We start from the raw sequence: 17263 nt of genomic DNA, 5'->3' as shown, positions 1-17263 counted from the left end.
AATTTTATGTACGAGCGTGGAAAAGAAGAGGTGGTACACGGTACTATTACTGGCGCATAAGCTATTATTTTACGTTGGCTCCTACAGTAATTGTTTTCCATCCAAATTTCTATCCTTAAAATGATTTACCCTTAAAGGTGGTCCTTCTCAAGCCTGTGTTTTCTGCATGCTTAATGGTTCCAAGCATTGATCTGATTCTAATTCGGGAGCCAATAACGGACCAATCTATAACATCTTTCCTCATGGGTTGCCCAATTCTGGTAGAGACGCGCGCATACCAAGGATGACGCAGTCGTGGCCTTTCTGTCAGGCGTGTAAGGCACACGTTGTCGCATACAGTACACAATTAATTGCTGCACAACGGCGGCTCTAATTGTCGTTCTAGGGCACATTGACCTACAAGCACGATCACGACGAATGTCGTAATTGCGCGTTTCGATTTTGAGATACGAATCATTTGAAGAATTACGAACTCGCGGCGCAGCTTCTTATCGCCATTAGATAGTGCGAGGAACACTTTTGCGCAAGAGTCTTGTCTCACTTGGTATCATCCAATTGTGCTAAACACTCTTATATAAATTGCCCTGTTTGGACGAAGAAGGGCCCATGGCCACCGTGCTTTCTAATCATAGTTCTATTCAGCAGCATGCAAGACCAAACAGCGCCTGCTTTGCCTTGTACTGTACGCTACGTTTTCTATGTGTGCATCAGTTTAGCAAGCAACCACATATTTTTCGTTTTTGTCGAGCAGTGCATCAGCATGCTTTGTCGAATGCTGCCAGCGCTTTAAAAGCGGGTAGCAACGGTAGCTGCCGATGTGCAACATTGTGAATAAAAATGCAACCCAACCCCGAAATCTTTCGCACCTTCGCAACATAAGTTCGAACCTCCGCCAGGGTACCCTGTACCATTCTTGCTGGCACTTTTTTAAAAATGTAACCTAGTCTACGGGTACAGTTTGACAAAGTCTTTGAGTGACGTGCGCTACCGAAACTGAATGCGTGCCTCAGCTCATCGCTTTGAGCCCAAGCAATTCCCCAGCCGAAGCTCCGGCTGTTTGCCCGTCGAAAAGCATCGTGACAGCGACGTGAAGGCAGTTCGCATCGCGACCCGGCCCCTTACGGTATCCCAGCCCCACGTCGCGACGCCTGTCGCACTATTTGAGCATCGCGAAAGGCGATTAACGATTTGCGGAGCAAACAAGACGCCTGCACCTTGGATTTGGGTCAATAGAGTGGGAGGTTCGACGCACGCTCTCGGATTTCGTCCAACCTCGTGCGACAAGTAGACAAGCAGGTTTGTTGCCAAGAGGTTGGAAACGTCATTCCTCCATTCGCACCCGAGAGAGGCCATGCCGTACGAGAGTTTTAAAAGCTCGCAACTCGTGTCGATCCGTGGACTTGTGCAGGACCGCAAGACGGGCACGTGGCGGTATCTCTTGCAGGTCACGCGCCACATGCAGGACGATGCCTTTGGCCAGAACACACGTCGCGCGAGCACGAGCAAGAGCGACAGCGCGTCCGCTTACGCCACGCGACCGTGCACGACGCAATCCTATGCCATTCGACGCAGTTTTGAGGATTTCAAGCGACTACACGAGGCCCTAACACCACTCATGGCAAAATGTGGCAAGTCGCAGCTGCCCAAGTTGCCAAACGACAGTTTGCTAACCTTTTTCGTCGGAGAGACGCAAACGGCCCTTCAGAAGAAGCGACTGGCGTTAGAGCGCGTGTTGGCAGCCATTGAGGCGCATCCAGCGGCGAGCGAGGCACCTGAATACATCGAGTTCCTCGCGAACCTCAACTCGTACGATGGGGTGGCGAAAGCGCTCATGTCGCCTAGCATTAGCTCGCGCAGTAGTTTTAGCGTCAGCGAAGATGGAACCATGACTCCACGCGACTTTGGAGCACAAAACATGCTCACAACGTCCAGGTCGGCCAACGCGCTTCGACGAGCCTACTTTCAACACGAGGCCCCAAGCGAGCGCGAGACCCATTTGCGCTTTTCGCACTTTAGCATGACGTGACACAAATGTGGGGTAGTTTATGAAAAAAGGTTAAGTAATCAAGTGAAGTACGAATATAAAGTAAGAATCCCGAAAAAAAAAGTCCTACTTAAGGTCCGTCCCTTGGCGCTCCGTGCTAACGCGTTCGAGACCTTGATGCAATTTGCGCACCATGCGCTTAACGTGTGAAATCGTGCGGTAGCCAAGACCGCAGTTTGTATACCCGCTCATGGCCTCGCAACTCTCGGGTGTCATGTGCTTCCAGAAGTTCGAGATCAAGACACGCGCGTACTCGAGCGTTGCCAACATGTAGTGGCGCTCAAAGGCTTCAAACGGATATTCGTCGTGCAACGATCCACTGCCGAGTTCCTGTCGTCTTGCGTTCAAACAATCGTAGTAAAAGTGCAATAATTCCAGCTCCATCGCATCGGTGGCAAGCAGCGAGAAACTCGTGGACGTGTTCAAGAGGTTGGCGACGTCCATTACGCCCAGACCCACGCCGGTCCACTGCCAATCGAAGGCAAGCACTTCGCGAGTAACGGTCTCAAAGAAAAGGTTGGCGCTTTTAAAGTCCCCGTGGACGAGGGTCTCGAAGCGACAATCTACGAGGCAGTTGCTGATATATGCGGCATGTTGGACCATTCGCTCCCCAAGGGTCTCGAGCTCGGAAAGGAGCGGAAATTCACCTTCGGATTCAAATTCAAGACGCCACTTGATAAGCATGAGTGGCCAAATGTCAAGAGCTTGCGCGAGTTCCTTTTCTCCTCGCTTGCTTAAGGTCCACCAACAAGCACTTGGCCAAAGCTTCCGACGCGCTTCTACAATCAATTGCTCCTGCCCATACGTCGATGCGTGTAGATTAGCAAGATACCGTAATGCCTGCTGCGTGTCCGTCAGCTCCAGACAATCTGCAGCTTCGTAGCGATTAAGCGACGGATTTGACGGTACTGAGGATCGTGGAGACGCAACACCGAGGCACTCGAGTAATAGCAAGAAATTCTCGGAATCCGCAACAAGGCTTGGGCCACGCGTAAGTAAATTGTCCGTGCACTGCCCACTAGCATTGCTCTCAAACACGGCAAACGGTCGGATCAGTGCAACTCCACGAGCGAGCATGGACGACGCAAAGTGGGCATAGAACGTGGCTTCATTGCGGTACGAGGCAATGTCACGCGTCCATTGCGCTGCCGGTCGCCCGGGTAGCTCTTTTTTCGCGGATTTTTTCCGAAATAACACTAGTGTGTCGTCCGTGTCGGCAAAGTGGATTTCAAGCTTTCCAACAACCGAGTGAGGACCTGAATGCATGGAATTCGGGACCACATGCACTGCTGCCACTTGTCGATGTGGAAAAATGCACTCTTGGAACCACTGGGGCGTCATTGCTCGACCATCGAGTGCACTGCGTTAGGAACAGCACATATTATGCGATTGAATAGGAAGTGCGCGATAGCTACATTTGCCGGTACCTCGTCAGAGTGACTGTAGCCAAAGTCGTCAATACGTTGGTGTGGCACTCGTGGGTCAACGTAGCGACCAATCCGCGCTCGTTGTCAAAGTCGGGCGCGTTTGTAATGTGGTCGTATACGTATACTTGACCATGTGAATCCGTGAGCTTGCCACCGAGGGCTTCAAGTAATGGCTCTACGGCACAGATATCCCACTTTCGAGTGGCAGCTTTCAAGCGGAAAAAGACGTCACTATGCCCAGTGATTACACCGAGTACCATCGTGCCAGTTGCTCCGCCCGTCATGACACGAGAAGGGGCCATCAAATGCGTAGCCCTGTTCACCAGATCGCACGCCGTGGACGAAACTGTGCAGACCAGAGGGCGGTGCGGGAACACCGGCGACAGCGTTGTATACTTCGCATGTGACGCCTGGGCGTTTGTTTCGTCGTGTTCGCTGCGGAAGACGCCAATTCCTGGCCCCCCTTAAGAAAAATGCATATTGTAAGCGTAATATAATAACCCGAGCGTAACACTTTCATACCCCAATACGTAACCCCGCATTTGCCGTGAAACGGAAGGTGCACGACACCAGCGATAGGTCGCATTTGGTAAGTAATGCCAATCAGCACGGAGACCTCGTCGTAGATCTCTGCGGCGAAGCGCTTGGTTCCGTCAAGTGGGTCCACCCACACCACTAAGTCGTTCCAGTCGAACGCTTCGTGGTCACTGAGATCCACTACCGCATCAAGGACTTGGAGATCGCAGTGCACCACGTCTTGGGAAGCAGGAGATGCCAGTTCTCCCTCTTCGCCTACGATTGTCAATTGAGGAAATGCGTGACGCAATGCATAAATGATTCGTTGCTGCGACCGACGGTCAGCTATTGTCTGCGGGTCGTACACGTTTTCTTGTTTGTTCACGAGGTCGAGCGACACGTGCTGCTGTACCACCTCGCGAATTACGCAGCCTCCGTGAACACTTGCCGAAAAGCACGCGGCCAGAAGGGGACGCAATGAAGGACCAGGCGCTGTAGACGCCATCGTGAATCACTCAAGAAGAAATCTATTATGCTTATCCTCGGGTGTTTGTCTCGCATTGCAAGCTGCAGTTCACGTGCTTTAATTGGCGGAAATTTGGAGACGGACTCAACAAAGAGTCAGATTAGTCTGAATAAGTAACCGACGCGTCTTGATCTTTTTAGATTAAGCAGCCCAAAAAACAATGGAAGAAAATGTAACGGGGTGTGCCGACACATAAGTATTATTTCCCATACGACGAATAATAAATATTATTTCCTGAGAGGAAATAAATAAAGAAGTACAAAATTATTATCTTTATTAGTTTTGACTAAAATTGCTCCAATATTACCAATAAGACATTAGCTCTATTGATTGGTTGATTTAAGTCTAAATGGTGCGCGGTGCGCAAGGAGGCGCCATACTTACTTAGTTATTGATATAATAAGCTCAGTAGTAGATAGAAGATCGTTGGGTACGAAGCTGAATATATTTATTCTTTTTTTACTTTCTCTATTCTGAAGACTTAGTCTAGACCTTTAAGCTAAAGACCCTAAGCTTCATAAAAACTTTCCTCTGTACCTTTGTGTACGTGAAGTATCGAGGCACCTCGCCTACACTGTAATCATTGTGAGGTTAATTAGTACTAGTGAAAGTTGCCCCGTTACAGATACTGATTCGTAACGAGGTCGAGCGACACGTGCTGCTGCACCACATTACGAATGGCGTATTGTTGTTACGATGCTACAAAGAAATACCATCTGACGTGGGAAGAAATGAAATTGGGGCATAAATATATCATCATAAGACACTCTCCGCCGCCCAATAAATTTTTGTTTAAGTAATACTAAACGTAGACTGCATCGTTTTAACCAGAGCAATTCATGCCGTTAAAGTTTATAGTTTTATTACTTTTTGTCGAGAAATTGAGGCGGCATTAATTCAAATAGAATTCAACATGTTTAGGCGGGCGCTCCTTAAAGCTTCCACGCACTACTAGCACACACATTTTGAGCACAGTGAGGAAGCGGTTAGCCGTATTCTCTCACGTACACTGAGGTAGTTGGTGGACATCTAAGCGACCTCACCCAATGAACTAGAAACCTGAGTTTCAGTGACGTCACGGGAGCGGTAATCCGGTTCCACGCGCACCCTTGTCAACTAGGAAGGGTTTTTAGGACTGATTTGTATTTAATCGCATTAAAAAATGAAACCCATTTTGATCATCTCTGTAGATATGCACTGATATGTATTGCGAGCGTATTGTTTTAAATACCTCGTATCTTGGATGACGCTAGCCCTCATATCCGTGAATGTTCTAAGGTGCATCACATATAAAAGGGTGGGCACAATGTGAACCACACCAAAGTGGATATCGTCGTCTGCGCTGGCTAGCGCAGCGACCATTCGTGAGAGCGCTGCCCATAAAAGAGCAACTGCTTCTCAGTTGGGTAGAACAACAACACCTGTCCTTCAGACCATCATTCACAATGACGTGGAAGAGCCTGAGCGCAAAGGATCACCGGCGGCACTTGAACTTGTCAAGTCGAAGTCACAAGCCAGTCATATTGAGGGTGGCTTTGTGACTGGTGGTATACCACCAATGTCACCTCCATCCGAATGGCCTTATTCGGACTGAACGAGTGCGTAAATCCTAGAGCGCGCTACTCAAGATGCACATTGTCATTATGGCATCCATAGTTTGTGGATTGCTCAGGAGAAATCACTTGCTCGTGCTTTCCCGATTCCGGTCGTGTTGCATTCAAATGAATCAACCAACCGATACGGAGAGGAATTTCTGCGCCGCTTTCAGCCACATTCCGATTTGGCTATTTCTGCGCCGCTTTCAGACACATTCCGATGTGGCGAAATAACTTTGCTTGCTTGCGTCCATAGGCGGTATGTACCCCCTGGCTCAACTCATCACGCCGCTCCTGCTGTCCATACGGAAATAGCGGAGCGAGAACTGGTACTCCTTCTCATAAGCAGATACCAAGCCCGATACGTCGAACCGGTTGCTAAGAGTCAAAACTTTGAATATCCTTTCCGCTGGACGAGAATAAGATTTTTCTGCTGCATGGAGCGGTGGGCAATTAACCTTCCAACAGGGAAGAGTTGATTCCCAGCAGCATCCATCAGTGCAGGTGGAGCTCGATAGGAGCGGCGATTTCGCCCACCTACTCGCGGCAGCCTTACCCGCATCCGTTCAGTCAGTCGCAAGACATGACTTCGAATCTTCACGATGTCTGCGCGAAGGATCGTCAGCGCTACGAGCGCCTGAAACTTCGGCTGGACCTTTTGAAAATTGATGCTGAAGGATTCGCGTTACGCGCGTTATATCCCTCGCTCTCCAATTCCGTTTCATTGTCGGAGGAGTCATTCGGTTTGAAGTTTTTCACCTTTCCCGTCTCCCTCACTAGATCGACACTCAACTTACAGTCGGCGTCACCATTGGTTTCCTTAGACGGATGGGTAAGTGATCTCATCTGGATCAAGATACTGCTTCAGACGACCCACGTGAATTACGGGGTGCTTCTTCATATACGGGGCAAGGGTGAGCCTATAATCTAGGTCTCCAACCTCTTCCACCACCGTAAACGGCCCAATGAAAAGCGGAAATAAATTCAGTACCTCCAGGTAGTACAGAATTTACATTTTAGGTAAGGTAGCAGCACTTAATTGTACTTTTACCTCCACTCTAAAAGCGTTCATTGTTTTTGCGATTTTGATCAGCATACTTTTTTTGTTTATTGCTATTGCGTCACTGACTTTTCGTGTGATGGCAAATCGCTCATCCACAATGCGTTTTGCCTCGCTCACGCTTTAAAAATCAAACTCGCCATAATAACGCCGAGAGGTCGGTCATAGGACGTAGTTGTAAATAACAAATGTCCATATTGTTTGGGAGCACAGGCATTCCTTGCCGTTGCTCCATACTGACCACTGTCAAACCAGAAGGATCACTAAGGCAAGATTCGGTCTTTAAGATTATACCCTCGCGTGTCATCGTCATATTTCCGAAACTGTGTTTCGCTTTTGAACCGTGGCAAGTGTATTGCGCACTTAAGAAACTCCCAAAGAATGGAGCAACCATTGCCCTTCGTAAAGTTCGCTATCAAATAACCGTATCTACGCCAGTACGGGTGAGACACCACCAGCTTGAGATCTGTGTCATGAGACACATAGATCCGCAAGGGATCACAAGGTGACAGCTGATGCCATAAAAACCGTCGCTGTAGCTTAAGTGGCTTAGCTTAGCCTTCAGGTGCGACGGAAGGGAGACCTTCCGTCCACCGAAGTGATCCAACATCATGCGACAATGGTCGTCCTGACTGCAGCTCTCTTGTATATCAGAGGTTAAAAAGCTCGCTACGTGGTGGGCCTAACGGCTACCATTAACGGCTCAGCTCGTGCTTTAGCACTTGACACACTTTCCTGGTGTCTTGCCTCGAAGTTTGGTCTGTGTGAGAACGCGTCAGCCAACGCATTCCTTCGACCTACTCAGCTTGTGCTCAACTCTGAAATTAAATTCAGAGAAAAAGATAAGTCATCTTGCCATTCTAGGCGAAAGGTGTGGTGAGTTTATTGCGGTCAGCAGTGATGCGTGATCCGTATAAACCACAAATGGCTCGGTGCCCGATAAGTGCACTCGAAACTTGGCAAGAGCATACTTCTTTGAAAGTAGCTCTTTGTCTTGCACGGCATAATTTAATTTCGCGGCTTTAAGAACCAAAACTGATAAGAGATGACACGGTCAATGCCGCCGTCATCCTTTTGAATGAGCGCGCTGCCGATTGCAAAATTGCTTGCATTGCCGACGACGCTCAAGGGCGTATCCGTGTCTGGTAATGCCAAGACCAGTGGCTCTACAAGATATTGCGCCACTGATGTGAACGCATCTTCTTGTTCTTTTAACCAAATCCATTCTGCGTCTTTTTAAGAAGGTCAGATAATGTTTTAGTTTACTCAGCAAATCTCTTGCTATGCTTATGCAAGTAATCAGCGAGCCCTAGGCATTGGCGCAAACTGTTTAGTTGTCGTGGGATCGGCCATTCCTTTACCGGTTTTATCTTGTCTGGGTCTACTCGTACACCATGTGTACCTACGATGCATAAGCCCATGTATCTCGGGGTCCCCAATGACGCACTTTTGAAAGTTGACGTACAATAAAGCGTCACCTGAAGTCTGCGACACTGTGTCTAAATGACGGTTATGAGACTCTCTTTCGCTCAGACCGTCCTCGGTCCAAGTATGCACGAATACTTCATCAAAGTATTAGGGCGCGTAGGCTCGGTGCTGATGTATCACATGAGCCACCACTTAATTGAATGTCGCCGGTGCGTTTTTAAACCTTGGGGCATCTCAATCCACCCCCAAAGCATTCCGCTTATGGTGATTTCTGCCGTTTTGCTACATCGGGCTCTCTCGTGAATACAAGATAGCAGCCATCTTATAAATCCAACGCGGAAAAAATAGTTGACTTTCCCATGGAGTTCAACAAAACATCATTCCGCGGGATTGGCGTTTGCACCGAAATGGTGGTCCTGTTTCGCTTATTGTAAGCGTGAACCACGCGTCATCCCCTGTGGCTTTACGCACACAAAAGGTCGGGATGCAGTGAGGCGACTTGCTTTTACGTAGCTGTTCCGCCTTGACTCATTTGTCGAAGAACTCATCGATATAGTCGACTTTTTCTTTCGGCAACGGCCATTGCCGGAGCACAAAATACTTAGTACCAAGTTCCAAATTAATTTTGTGCTAATGTTCCTATCTGCTGATAGCCGGATCGGCACTTCTTCTGGGAACACATCGCAATGCTTCCACAGAACTTTAAAGAACGGACTATATCTCAAGGCGAGCCAACCTTGAGCAGCGAAGCATTTCTCTTTTTGTCCGTTTATAGGACGCTCTCGTCCATTGTGGATGACGAGGAACAGTCCACCAAGTTCTCTTCTGGAACTAATGTGACTATCGTGGTCTTTCCTTCCTTTAATTTGGCAAGGACATCTCCGGGAGATTTACTTTCTCCTCGGCAGATTTAAGGAGTTGCCGAAGCATCTCAACTGAGAATGCCTCCGCAATTTCGTCTTTGACGGCCTCGAACACGTCATTCAAAGGCTCGTGTATCAGTTGTATCGTTAGTCATCCAATAAAGGAACAAAAAACACAGGTAACTGAGTTTATTAAAGGTCTTGCAGACGGCCCTGTGAAGACCCACCTATTTCGGCTAGAATTAGAGTCGCTCGACCAAGAGATCTCTATAGCGTAACAGGAAGACTTCAGCCTGAAACAGGCTTTTGTCTACTCTGGAGTATATCGTCCTCCGAGACGACAAGAAAACGAAGGTCCAGAACATATGGACCCCTCGTATGTAGAAAGCGAGAAACCTCGCTTTTTAAGTTACAAACGATTACTTAATATGATCGGTGTCAAAAGAGGGGCCACAACGCCTAAATGTATAGTGCCCACGGCCAGCGCCTAGAAACACTAAAGTGAAAAGATCGACGTTCCGCTAGGAAAAGCGGAGAACACGGATCCGACGTGATGCGAAATCGCAACGGCCAGGCGGATCGTCCGAAAAACGGTCGGGGTCAGTAGGTGCGAAGCGCTACTGATCCAGCAAAGTCAAAAGATTTTGCAGGTCTTTTGACGAAAGTTATTTCTCACACACAAGTATTCTGTGTGACTGCCCCAGGTGATGAGGTTGGCCTCATCACCTTGGAAACAAAACTGTAAAATAAATTGCCACTTAAATCCCTAGTCGATTGTGGGGCTTCAAAACTTTTTATTCGACGCCAGTCGCTAGAAGATCGCAGGCTAAAGTTCGTTGAGCGCGATATACCTCCAACGAGGATGACAGTGCGCCTCTTCAATTGGGACCGATCCAAGAGCCAAGTGTCTTTCATCGTCATTATCCGTCGGATATTCGTTCTCCGAGTAACCACGACCTTTGACTGGAAAGCGGGTGTCGCTGCTCTCCTGGCTAACGCCTACCTCCCAACCGCATCAGGCTCTAGGCACTGTTTGGTTATGCGACGCTTGACGTCTACTGCCAAAGGCTTTCGGCTATGTGCAGGACATTCGGACGCATGACTGCTTGTCATCGCCTTTTCACTACCCCAGTCTCCACGAGCTGGCTAGGAATTGGTGACGTTTGAAATCCCGTCAACGCACCCTTAGCTAAGTTGTGCACGACATCATTTGCATTGGATTCTCGCAGGAGCCAACTTTTTCGGTGTCCTGCGTGGAGTTAAGAACTGTGCGTGTACGCCAGTCTATCCATGATGGGTACCTTGCCGTACGGACTATCCATTCTATAGCACAATGAACTTTTCTTACAAGAGAAGTCACTAACGCTTAAGGCGATTTCTACTTGAACTCCCTTTAATATAACTCGCGCGCCGTTCGCTAAACGAACGATTGCCTCTTCTCGCTTTCCGTCCTGGCAATGCGACTCAAACATCGCCGGTGTTGGTTTTAGAGCCGCGAGTTTCACAAAATTCTGTGAGGCACCGGAATCCACGAGAAGGGTCATCATCTGGTGATATCCTCGTAATCGAGCGCTATAGACCAGAATGCTGAGGTCCGAGATTTCGAAACATCCGTGATTATGCTACCCATTTGTTCGATAACTCTGAACTTTGAATTAGCTTTAGAGTCCGCGTCAGTAGGGCATCCCGCCCCTACTGCGCTCCTGCATTTCTCGACCCCTCAAAGGTCGATGCCGAACTCATGCGTCTCGCACGCTGGTTCTTGCCATCGCCCTTTGGGAAGGGAGTCCTCTTGCTGGGCGTCTTCGCCCCAGCAGGGACCCTGGCATAGCAGCGAGCCATCATATGGCCGCGCTTGCCGCATTTTAAACAGACAACGTCTGCATTGCCCAACTCCATGGGAGTGGCATCTGACCTCTCGGCTGACGGCTTATACCAATCTGTCGCCGAGGCACTGTTGTAGGATTGCTCCTCAGCCAAGGCAATTTGGATAGCCTCTTCCATCGTCGATGGCACCTATCTGAAAAGGGCCTGTCGCGATGGGCCATGCCGTAGTCCGTTCATAAACGTGGGCACCTTAATGTGCTCCAGAATCATATCTACGTTAATGGACGCCGACAGCGAGCGCATCTCCTGCACATACTTCTGTAGCGATGCTTCGCCAGTCGCGCTCCAAAGAAGCGCGCCTGAAGCTACACTTCGTTGTTCGGCGGCTGGTAAACGGATCGATCTTTTCCTTCAATATCGCTCATGTAGGGAACGCTTTTCTGTCCGCTATAAGCGCCGAGTAAGCCCACACTGAGGCCTTATCGCGCAGATGCGACATGGCGTACGACACCATCCGGCTGTCGTCCTCGATGAGCTGCGCGACACCGCATTGCTCCACGGCTAAAAGCCAGTTGACTGTCGTGTGCGCTGCAGTTCCATTGAACTTGGGCCGGTCCATCTGAATGGGCCTCGAATGATGCGGCCGGGCAGAGAGCATCTCAAAAGTCTTGTTGAGAGCCTCGCTCCGAGCCTGCTCATGCCTCAGCTCATCCTGAGTCTGAGTTACGGACACCACCGCATGGCAGGGCACATGGCGCAGCGACTTGGTGAACAAGCCCTGGCCAGGCTCCTGGGTAGTCCTCCTGAGCATCATGTTGCTCAGTTGGAGCAGTTTAAGGCATTCGTTCTCGGTCAGCGGAGAGCCGCATGCGAGGCAACGAGCCATGCTGAGGAAGCATCGTTTGACGCAAGTTAACCCTGGAAGCGGCGCTCAAAAATGTCAACGGCGCACGGAAAATCTTGCCGAAAGGGTACCTTTAACTCCCAGAAATCGGAAGAGGGGTACCCAAGCCACTTAACCATATACTGGTACTGGCTCTTGCGGCGATGTCGCTTTAAGAGCTTCTCCACGTAAAACTGAAAGTCCTTCCGCTTATCGAGCAACACAGGAGGGGGCCGAAATTTCGTATGAAGCGTTTGATGCTATAAACCGCGAGGTGCAACTCCTTCGCGGGGGCTTTGCTCGGATGAAGGGCTCTTTTGACGCGGTCCAAAACCACCTTCCAATGTTAAAACGTTAACAAACTTGTTTAATGAGCCAGCTGGATATTCTGGTAGGGATGCCGCAATCTGCGGCACGGCCGCCTGTCTAAGATTAAGCACCTCTTAGTTTATGTGGGAAGGGTCCCAATATGGCTTAAGCAAGCCTACATAGAACTTGGTGTGTACGCAACTTGCGAAAGGTTTAGCGTTTAAGGTGGCCCTTCTTGGCCACAACTGTAAATGGTCCAATTAAGCGCGGGTGCAATTCGGTCTTAAAGACCGCAAAAACCAAGTTTTCAGGTATGTTTCTAGCGTTTAACAAAACTGGTCGCCGACCGCATAAGAATCAATACAACTTCTCTCTTTGGTATCCGCTTGCCTTTTCTGTGTTTTTTTGTCTTGCTATCAGCCATTGTGTCACGCACGTGTTTTAAGTAAACTTAATCGCGTCGCGAGAAATTCGTACTTGTTTCCTAATGGTACCAGGGAATGATATTAGCAAGCCTCTCCACTAATTATCCACTACCAAGCCCTAAATCACGTAGTGGCATCGTTAACGGAACGCGTGGGTATGTGAGACTGTTTGCGAAGAACGCAGTATAGCTGGCGGAGGCATCTATAGCGCTATTTAATGCAAATTCCACCACTGGGAGCATTGAGCTCCAGCGCTTTTGTGTCTGAGCACACACACTCGTAAACCGTCTTCAATGATGCAATTAACACGTTCATTTTGATTATTGGTCTGCGAATGTTCGAGATTGTCATGTTCAATTTTGTGTCAAGCACTCGGAAAATCGATTTCCAGAACTAACCCGTGAAATGGGGGCCTTGATCGGAGATAATTGCCACTTGGATACCGTGTCGCCAAAACACGCGATCAATGAACAGCTTTGATGTACCTTCACCATCAATCGTATCCGGCACAGCCACTAAATGATCCATTTGGCTCAATTGGTCCACAAAGACCGCGATGTTCGTGTTACCGGCCGAATTGATGGTAGGCCACACAAAAAGTCCATACGAATGGACCCCCAACACCCTGTTACCTCGAAATTGTTTTCGGCGATAAATGAAAGCCGTCGATCCATTCTCTGTGATAGATGGGGCGACTTAGTCGCAGTGCCAGAAGACGCGTGATCTGTATATGTTACAAACAAGCCTAGCAGGTGAATTCTGAATTTGACAATAACATACGTTTTAGCAAGTAACTCTTTGTCAAGAGCTAGGTAGTTCTTTTTGCAGCTTCAAGTAATCTAGACTCGATCGCAATCACCCAGTCTCGCCTGTTATTATCTGTTTGTAACAGAGCACTGCCTATGGCAAAATCCGATGCGTCTCAGACGACGCTATAAGGCCAATTTGGATTTGGCTGAGCCAGAATCGAAGCATGGATAGAATTGATTTAAAAGTGTTCTCGGTGCTAGTCCAGCACCAGTTTGTGATCTTTTAAAGGAATTGAATAATAGCCTAGCCAAATCAGCGTGATTTTCGCTATATTTGTGCAAGTAGTTGGCGAGGCCCAACCAATTACGTAAATTCTTGTGGCTCTTAGAAACCGGCCAATCAACTATGCTTTTTATATTGGCGGGATCTGCTTGAATGCCTTGCTTCCCAATGAAGCACCCTAAAAATAATTTGGTCTGCGCCAAAATGCAATTAGATGCATCAGCATACAATTTTAAAAATAATTTGGTCTGCGCCAAAGTGCAATTAGATGCATCAGCATACAATCTCGCATACACTCGAGTACTGCTCGCAAATGGTTTATGTGGTTTTCCACATCCGACCCACCCTGCTCCACACGACTATGGACAAAAATGTCATCAAAATAACTCTGGGCATAACCCCGTTGAGGTTGGAACATTTGCGTTACTAGACGATTAAATGTAGCCGGAGCATTGGAGAGCCCTTGTTGCATATCAAATCACTCCCACACAATTCCGCTTGGAGTGCTAACCCAATATCACTAGCTCGCATGAGTAGTTGGTAATTACCATCCCGTCATGTTGTTTTATGGAAAACCCTTTCTAGAAATGGAGTTTGTACTGGAATTGTGGCAGAATTAAGCTTACTTTAAGCATGTACAATAAGCCATTTACCATTTGACTTTTTGCTAAATGGTCGGTGTCGAATGGGGAGATTGTCTCGTGCTTAGCACGAAAAAAATCGTCAAAGCCGTCACACTGTTCCTTTAGTAGAGGTCACTGTCGTAAAACACAGTATTTGGTTCCAGAAACCAAGTCGATCAAGTCAATAATGACAAACACCTCTATCTGGAGGTAAATTAGATGGTGGATTGGTAACACCGGATCTTGAATTTCCTTACTTTGGAGTTGAATGGATACGTGGGATCTTAAGGATCGATGGTCCACTCCGCGCACTAAATTCAGCTTTTGTGGCCTTCAGGACGGCTTCATCAAGAAGCGATTATGATTTAAACTCATATTTGGTCGAATATCCACCATCTTAGATAAGTCACCAGCCTCTAGGGCTCGGCCGTACTCGTCAATAGACATTTCGTCCAGCTCGAAAAATGAGCATGTAACGAAGGGATTGCTATATAGCCAACTTCCACCTCGATCTTGCCGGTCGCACCGTTTACAAGCGTATACAACTGCTCGCTCGTATCACTTTGTGATGTTATAGGCGCTTCGCATGCTGCTGTCCCGGAGTCGAGACATTACTACTCGTAGAGGTCATGACATTCACGTCCCCAAATGTTCCCAGCCATTATTGGCTCTGTACCAGAGCTGGTACCCAACGACGAGGAGTCATGCAACATAAACATCTTGTTCTGTGATCGCTTACGTGCCACTTCACGAGCATTAAAAAGGTTAACCCGAAATACCCTGGAAACTTGCCAATAGTGTCAGAGGCGACACTCAATATGGTGCCACTTCGGCCGACCTGGCTCGGGGGACTTAGACGTGCCACTCCACGTGTCTCAGGAATATTACACCCTTGATGACTCAGCCCTAGGCTGACAATGCTTTCAGCATTCAGTTATTCGTTATTGCAATTAGTGTCAATCGACGGAGTACGTGCCGTTTCACCCTGTTTTCCTGAGTCAGGCTAAAATTTATTGTTTTCAACATTGAAGTTAATGTACTCAGACATTCTAATGTGTAGCACACTGACAGATTCGGTCACTGATTTGCGCCAATAGCGCTTCGCTGCCTAGCAAAGGTTGACTCATGTTTCTCAAAGTTTTGCTAGGAATATTGCGCGTTGCGATTAAGGTCTAAGGCCTTAGGCCTCCAATCAATTAATGGCTTATGGCGTTCAAGCCAGGCCAAATTAAGGATGAGATCATATGCCGAATTCAAATCAAGGACGTGAGAGCATTCTACACTATCAAAGTCCAGACATTTAGTATTGAAGCTCAACGGAACGCAAACGTGCGACTTAACTCCATTTTAGCGAATCCCATGTGGGAAAAGTGGCATCTATGGAAGTGCGGCCCACTCACTGGCTCTATCACCGAGCTTTGAAATGGCTAGGGCCACCTTTGTTGCTCGGTTTTGACCATAGCCGAAGTTATGGCCATGTCCATTTGCCTTAGTCAAAATGAGAGACTTTCACCTTCTTTGCCCTCATGTGTACGGATGTTGACAATATGACGGCAAGGCTTGGGCTCGGAGTCGGTTACAGGGATGTACCTATTGGCTTGGATGACGCCAAGTGGTCTTGGATGTACCCTATGCTTGAAGCCTCATATTGCATAAAGGCTTCAAGCGTGGCTTCCAAAACCTTCGGGACTAGGATACAATGTAATCGATATGATCAGGCCCAAGCGAGGTTATAATCATGTCAAAAGCAACACGTCGCGCCCCCGAAAGCTCAAGGAAGTGCTCCATCCTCGAAAAAGTTAGTCAAAAGACTCAGGCATAGACTGACTACGACTGCTACCAGGTGTAGCGGGGCTACCTTGCTCTTTAAGTCAGAGGAAGACTTTCAGACTCAAATAGTGCACTTAGTTCTTTTAAGCTAACGGTTTTAGCAACCCAGGGAGTCGTACAAGCTATTTAAGCTTGGTGAATCCTAGTTCAAGGGATTCAGGGGCTCGTAGAACCAAGTGGCAACTAGTGCCCAAGAGTTCATACCTTAGAAGGCTTCTATCTCTTACAGATCCCTGCGCAAGTCCCAGGAAGGTACTTAACGCTTTAAGATCAAAAGGTGAACTGCACTATATTTGGTTATTTAATTATTCAATATAAAGCCTTACCCTAGCTAAATTAAAATTATTTTTGGCTGCCAGATTTATATCTGGCGGTGACCGGATTTGGTACCCAGAAAAAAATGGAATTTAAGAAAGTAACTAATTTAGAATAGGATAAAATGGTATTTAGCAATAAAGTAAATGTACCACAACAACGGTTCTCCAACAAAAGTGTGCCGCATTACACCATTCCTCATAAGACTGTTGACATGGGGTGACAACGTTCGCTTCATTTCCACTTTGAGGTTGAAACCTAAACAGCTAACCGTTCGACTGTATTTTTTTTCCTTTGCCCCATGACAATCAAGCGTGAGTCACAGACTCTTAGCACCTTCCTCGACGATGAGGGAATGGTGGACTTTGAAAGTCACCCTCCATCAGACTAGGAGGAGAAAGAGCATCGCTCTTACACAGCTTGTCCTCCAAATGAACGTCGCGGGCCCCGAATCTGTTCCCAGAACGTGGTGCCGCTGATGTTTTAACTGCATTGAGCAGGACACGGGATCCTGAGCCTAACATCATTACGAATCCGCTCGATGAAGAACAAGAGCGGGC

At 48.0% G+C, this 17263-nt stretch overlaps 3 protein-coding genes across 3 annotated transcripts; 2 read left to right on the top strand and 1 right to left on the bottom strand.

The window, feature by feature from the left end:
- Nucleotides 1-997: 997 nt before the first annotated feature.
- On the top strand, nt 998-1288 carry CCR75_002488 (uncharacterized protein; the record flags this gene model as incomplete). The annotated part of the gene is made up of 1 exon (XM_067960585.1): nt 998-1288. One exon carries the CDS (start codon nt 998-1000, stop codon nt 1286-1288), a length of 291 nt encoding a protein of 96 aa, XP_067821204.1.
- CCR75_002489 (uncharacterized protein) lies at nt 1100-4492 on the bottom strand (the record flags this gene model as incomplete). The annotated part of the gene is made up of 3 exons (XM_067960586.1): nt 1100-3404; nt 3472-3934; nt 3994-4492. The coding sequence occupies 3 exons, from the start codon at nt 4490-4492 to the stop codon at nt 2111-2113; spliced, it is 2256 nt and encodes a 751-aa protein (XP_067821203.1). The 3' UTR covers nt 1100-2110.
- On the top strand, nt 1352-2026 carry CCR75_002490 (uncharacterized protein; the record flags this gene model as incomplete). Its single annotated transcript, XM_067960587.1, has 1 exon — nt 1352-2026. One exon carries the CDS (start codon nt 1352-1354, stop codon nt 2024-2026), a length of 675 nt encoding a protein of 224 aa, XP_067820980.1.
- Nucleotides 4493-17263: the final 12771 nt, after the last annotated feature.

This window comes from Bremia lactucae, linkage group LG5 (assembly GCF_004359215.1).
Source record: "Bremia lactucae strain SF5 linkage group LG5, whole genome shotgun sequence".
NCBI lineage: Eukaryota > Oomycota > Peronosporomycetes > Peronosporales > Peronosporaceae > Bremia > Bremia lactucae.
Note: the sequence above shows the minus strand (reverse complement) of the source record. Positions and strands in the feature narration are given on the sequence as shown.